Below are 6,285 nucleotides of genomic sequence, written 5' to 3' on the forward strand. Positions count from 1 at the left end.
ATACTATTATACTATATAAGAAATGATGAAGGGGATAGTTTTAGAAAAAAACTAGAAAGAGCTATATAAATCAATATAAAGTGAAGTAAGCAGAAGCAGAGGTATAATCTACATAGTAACAACAATATTGTAAGATAATCAACTGTGAAAGACTTAGTAACTCTGATCAATACAATGAAACAACACAATTCCCAGACTCATGATATAAAATTCTATCTACTTCCAGAAACCAATCTACTCAGAGTGTAGATCAAAGCATTTTCCCCTTTTTCTTGCTTTTTTTTTTGAGCATGGCTAATTCAGAAATGCTTTGAATGACTGTATATGTACAATGGGTATCACATTTCCTATCATCTCAAAGAGTGAAGGATAAGTGGAGAGGAGAGAAGGTGGAACTGAAAATAAAATGAAATTTTGAAAAGATTCTTAAAAGTGCTTATTTCAAGGTATTAGGCACTCTCAGCTAAGTGCTGGGAATACAAAAAAAGGAAAAAATCAGACTCATCAAGAAACTCATAGTCTAAGGGAAGAGAAAACAAATATGCAATTATATGTTAACAAGATATATACAGGATAAAGAAATTAGTAACAGAGGGAAAGAAACCAGGAAAGGCTTCTCAAAAAGGTGAGACTTTAGATGAAAGTTGAAGGAAAAAAGTAGAGATAAGGAGGAAAGAAGTTCCAGGCAATGGAGTACAGTTATTGAAAATGGTTAGAGTAAGGGGTAGCTAGGTGGCATAGTGGATAAAGCACCAGCCCTGGAGTCAGGAGTAGCTGGGTTCAAATCTGGTCTCAGACACTTAATAATTACCTAGCTGTGTGGCCTTGGGCAAGCCACTTAACCCCATTTGCCTTGCAAAAACCTAAAAAAATGCTTGGAGTAGTGAGATGCAATGTTTTATATGAGGAACAGCAAGGAGTACCACTAGCAGTGCCACTAGATTACAAAGTATGTGGAAGTGAATAAAATATAAGGAGACTAGTCAGGAAGGGAGCATATTGTGAAGGACTTTGAGCACCAAAGCAAGAAGATCATGTAGATCCTTTCAGGGAGCTTACAGTCTAGTTCTAGAGACAAGACATATATACTTAGAAGAGCTAGATAGAATAGAAGAAAGGTAGAGGGAGATTGCCTTATGTTCTAATTTTTATCAGTGCTTTAGGGTTCAGTTCAAGTCCACCTTTTCTTCTAAAGGTAAGATTTTCCTAACACTTTGGCTCCCTTTGAGCTACTGAGGTCAGTACTAATTTGTACCCTTCACATTCTCTAGGGCACTTAATTAAATACTGATCCATGTTGGAAGATTTCTTTTGTGTCTTCTTGCTCACTCATGGATTTAGATACAAAGCAAATAGTTGCCTTCATACAATCTCCACTGTTATTCTTATTACTGTTAATTACATTCCTTTCTCTGAATTCTAGAAACAGGTCAGAAGATCTGTTGAGGCCCCATAAGGTGTTATTCCTATTGTTATCATTATCATTCAAACAGCATAATATAGTATTGATGACTCATTTTCAAATCTAAAGCTCTACCTGTATGTCTATGAACAAATCACATAACTTCTCTGGGGTTTAGTTTTGTTGGCTCTAAAAGGGCATGATTGAGGTGGACAGAGGGAAGGTTGAATTACACAATCTCTACAGTCCCTTGCAGTTCTAAATTCTATGAAAAACAGACAAAAACCCTAGTCATGCAAACATAGATCACATACCAAAAAACAAATACCAAGTTCAGACATACAAATATATACAGGCATTAAGATATATCTATATCTATATCTATATCATCTATATCTATATCTATATATCTATATATCTATCTATATCTACATCTACATCTACATCTACATCTATATCTATATATACATCTATATCTATATCTATATATCTATCTATATCATCTGTATCTATCTCTATCTCTATCTCTATTTCTATCTCTATCTCTATCTCTATATCTCCAATATATCCAATAGTTATCCCTTCCATACCTCAACATCTCAGTTTTCATATATCACAGGTCACTGTAAGAAATTAAAAGGGAATTTGGGGGAGTTTTGTGGAAGACACTGATGATATAGACCCTATGACTGAATATTTAACCCAAATTTTTTCATAAGGTACTGTAAATACATCATAAAAGAAAAAGAAAAAATTCAGTTCTCTTCTATGATACCCAAGAAGGGCCAAAAACATAGTGGGATTTTTCAGATTATAGGGGGTACCATGCCTCCTAGGTCCTGTGAGGAAGGGATAATTATATAAAGGGTAACTAGATGCCAGGATAGAGTGCCAAGCCTAGAATCAAGAAGTCTCATCATCCTGTGTTCAAATCCAGCCTCAAAGACTTACTAAATGCCTGGTCTTGGGCAAGCCACTTAACCCTGTTTGCCTTAGTTTTCTCATCTGTAAGATGAGTCAGGGAAGGAAATGTCAAACCAGTCCATTATCTATATCAAGAAAACTCCAAATGAGGTCACAAAGAATTAAACATAACTACATAATAGCACATATTATAATAATAGCAATCTCTCTTACATCTCTGAAACACTTTAAATTTACAAAAATTTTTGAGAATGACACAGTGGATAGAGCACTAGCCTTGAAGTCAGGAGATCCTAAATTCAAATCTGACCTCAGATGCTTGAAACTTCTAGCTGTGGGTCCTTGGTCACGTATCCCTATTTCCCACAAAAAAAAGAAAGGAAGAAAGAACAAAGAGAGTAGGGGGCACATACTGCAAACACCCCCATTTTACAGATGAGGAAACAGGTCCAAAGACATAAAGGGATTTAATCATCATCACATGGGAAGTTAGTGGTAAAACTTGAATTTTACAAAAATATACGCATATAAACAAACATTCACACACACATACATAAATATATATATATATATTTATGTATGTGTGTGTGTGTGGAGAGAGAGAGAGAGAGAGATAAAGAGATAGAATATCTTAGAAACATTAAGTGAATGATAGGAAATGGGAGGAATTAGAGATAGTAAGACCAATTAGGAGACTGATATAATAGTCCAAACAGGACATGAGGGTCTCATCTGAACTAGGATTGTGGTAACACAATTAAAAAGGAAGGAATAGAGGCAGAGGATGTTAGGGAGGCAAAATTGATAGGACTTGACAGAACTGAATGGGACTTGAGGTGTGGGAGTTTGTGAGAAAAATTAAGTAACTAAGGTTTTTATATGATAATGACCCAGTGCAAGTTATGGATATCAGAAACTTTAAGAATAGAGAAAGTAGAAGTAAGTGTAGGCTTAAGGAAAGCTTCCTGGCAGAGATAGAGCCTAGAAGGGTGGGTAGAACCAAGGACCATCTCAAAAGGGCTCTTGAAAACTGATAGTTAAATTTTCAGTGTGAGAATTTTTACCTTGAAAATAGATAAATATTATAAAACAGGGTTTGATTTTGTTTTATTATCTTTTCTTTTTTTGGTTTTTGAGGGTTTTTTTGGCAAGGCAGTGGGGTTAAGTGACCTAAAGTCCCACAGTTAGGTAATAATTAAGTGTTTGAGATCAAATTTGAACTCAGGTCCTCCTGACTCCAGGGCTGGTGCTCTATCCACTGTACAACCTAGCTGCCTTGTTTGGTTACCTAAATTTAAAAAAAGTGATGGAGAAAATAAATCATCTGAGGTTGGTTACATTCCAACTTCTGAAGGACAAGAACCTAGGGTGGTTTATGGCAAGGGATGATAAAAGATAATTCCAGTTTTGTGTCCTTGGATAGATTTCAGGGGGATCAATGAATCTGCATTTAAAAATATTTTTATAACTATATTTCAGTATAATTCAGTAATCTTATGTATATCATGCCTTTGAAAACATTTTGAGAAAAGAACTATAAGTTTCCCAAGACTTCCAAAGGAGTCAATGACCCTACTAGTAAAAGGTTAATCTCTGCTCTAATGAGTGGGTTATAAGGAGAGGGATGTCAGATGAAAGTAGTAGGGAAAGAATTCCTGAGTGATGAAGGAAGGTTAGTATATCAACCCAGACCTGGATCCCCAATAGTCATAGTTGTATGGATATACATGTCTGTGTTTACAGGCATACACCTAGTTTCAGGATTGTTTTCTTTTGCCTAGTAACAAGTAAAGTGGGAAGGACTAAGTCTGGCATGATCTGGAAGAGGGAATAGGGAAAAGATCCCTTACAGAAGGGGAGGGAAGGGACACCAGTTCTGACCCCAATATCAAGAACTGTTTTCCTCCCACATACTAACCTGAAGTAGACCCACAAAAATTGGTGAGTACAAAAGGGTGTTATGTTAGGGAAGGAATAGTAGGAACAGGGCAAATATTCTTTATTTGTCCCTCAAGGGAAAAAAAGGAAGAGGTTCCCATGTCCCTATCCCATGTAAAAATTATTCTTATTTCTGTGAGTGAGCCTGTGAGGTTGAATTATTGGATTGGGGAATCTCATTGAAGATACTGAGGTGTATGCTGGGTGGGAAGAGGAGAGAAGAGCTGCCTTATTGCTCCTTGGAGAGAAGGCAGCAGAAGTCTGAGCTCCCTAGGGAGATTGGTATCCAGGATATTGATAACCCAGGATATCATTGTGATTTGGTCCTTATTTATTCTTGACCCTCTTTCCTCCTGCTCCCAGCTCCAGAAGAGACCCAGACACAGTTCTAAAGCAATGCAGTGAAGTACCAGCAGTGTAAGGGCCTTGGAATGATGTATCCTTTTGGCTACTTGCCTCCTCAAGGTGCCCAGCCCCAATTCTTTGCCTATACCTACATACCCAGCTCGATGATGTTACCCCCCTTCCAGATGTACAACTTTAATAATCAACCCCTGGCACCATTGGTAAGTGATCAGGCAAGGTACCAAGATTTGGCTACTCAGTTCTACACTCTAGGCTCCTATTATCCCTGCCAGAACCCAGTCTGGTCCTTGGAACACGTGAGTCCTATTCACTACCACCTCTCTTATGGGAATGATGGATCTTATCCCCAGCCAAGACCAGGACTGGTAGGACAATCCCAGGAGTTATGGTCTGAGGGCAGTTTCTTTTCAGGGGAACTTCGATGGGGAAGGCTAAACCGTTTTTGGGGCCCCATCAGGGAGCTGCCAGACTTTGTTCGGGATGATTTGCTCCGAGTGTATGGTACTTACCCTTATACAGATGTGTTCATCACCTATCATGATGGAGAGTTCCTAGTACAGGGCAAGCCCCGAGTCGGACAACAAGAATACCGAATGGAGAAGAGAGTTGTTCGGGGTCCACCTGTCCCCAGTGAATCTGGGGCAGAGGCCAGCAGAAGTGATGATGAGGCTGAAGGCAACAGAAGAAACCAGAACTGAGGGAGATGGACCATCAGTGACTGTCCTGGGATTTTGAAAATTGATAACTCCGAGAGACTCAGTGGAAGAAAAGTCCAAGGATTGATCAAGAGGCCCTTCAAGAGGGAGATTATTTGTGCCCTCATACATTTACTGAAACCCTAATTTTCCTGCTCCACTGATGATTAACTAGACCCCATTACTATAGGGAATTCTTTAATCTCCTGGGAACTAAGAGAATGAAGGGAGAATAATGAAGATGCCTAGACTTCTCTTAGTCTTTTAAAGGAATCTACTGACCTGTCCCCAAACTATAGTTTGTCTAGTGTTTTCTTCCTTATTTTCTTTCCCATGTTTCAAATGTGTTTATTGAATGTCAGCCTTAAGTTTAGGTGATGTTGGGTTTTTGCTGAGAAGTAGAGGATCTTTCCTGTGACCTGATCTTACAGTAGAGACAGGTTCCTTTTTCACCACTACCCTGTAGGCCTTGGGCTAGACTACCCCAAGTGCTTCCCATTATATTTTTAAGTATCTTCTGTACAAGTCGTATCTAAAAGCAATTAAAGGAATTGAAGCCAAAAGTGTTTCTCTCACTGTGTAATGGGGGTCTAGAGAAGAGGGCCCAAGAGTACTGTGGTGTGAAGGGTCAAATTCTATTCTCCTCCACAAACTAGGAGAAATTCTCTTGCAGTCCTATTTCTAAGCAGGCCCTTAGGAATCTTTTGAAGAAAGATCCAATCCAGCCTCATTCAGCTCTTGACAAGAAATTTGCTTAGATACCTCCTTTGATTTTAGATGTAGTATACCTAGTTACCTTTGTTGCTAGAGCCAAAGCAACCTCTTTGTTATTCCTCACAGGTAAAAGGGGGTGGAGTTCATTCTTCTGGACCTGGTTCTGTCCTTTCTCTTTCATATCCTGACTATAAGTCTCTGCTTCTCCCCTCCCCCCTAGTTTCTACATAGCCATTCCCTCCCTGT

The 6,285-nt window shown here is 38.6% G+C and overlaps 1 protein-coding gene across 1 annotated transcript; it reads left to right on the forward strand.

The window, feature by feature from the left end:
* Window positions 1–4,133: 4,133 nt before the first annotated feature.
* C4H10orf95 (chromosome 4 C10orf95 homolog) lies at window positions 4,134–5,907 on the forward strand. Its single transcript, XM_074231911.1, has 2 exons — window positions 4,134–4,267; window positions 4,628–5,907. Exon 2 carries the CDS (start codon window positions 4,696–4,698, stop codon window positions 5,326–5,328), a length of 633 nt encoding a protein of 210 aa, XP_074088012.1. The 5' UTR covers window positions 4,134–4,267; window positions 4,628–4,695; the 3' UTR covers window positions 5,329–5,907.
* The last annotated feature ends 378 nt before the right edge of the window (window positions 5,908–6,285 follow it).

Source organism: Macrotis lagotis, chromosome 4 (assembly GCF_037893015.1).
Source record: "Macrotis lagotis isolate mMagLag1 chromosome 4, bilby.v1.9.chrom.fasta, whole genome shotgun sequence".
Taxonomy (NCBI): Eukaryota; Metazoa; Chordata; class Mammalia; order Peramelemorphia; family Peramelidae; genus Macrotis; species Macrotis lagotis.

Bases quoted from the DNA above. Each gene is read 5' to 3' on its own strand.
- C4H10orf95 (XM_074231911.1), top strand. From the start codon at position 4,696: ATGATGTATCCTTTTGGCTACTTGCCTCCTCAAGGTGCCCAGCCCCAA.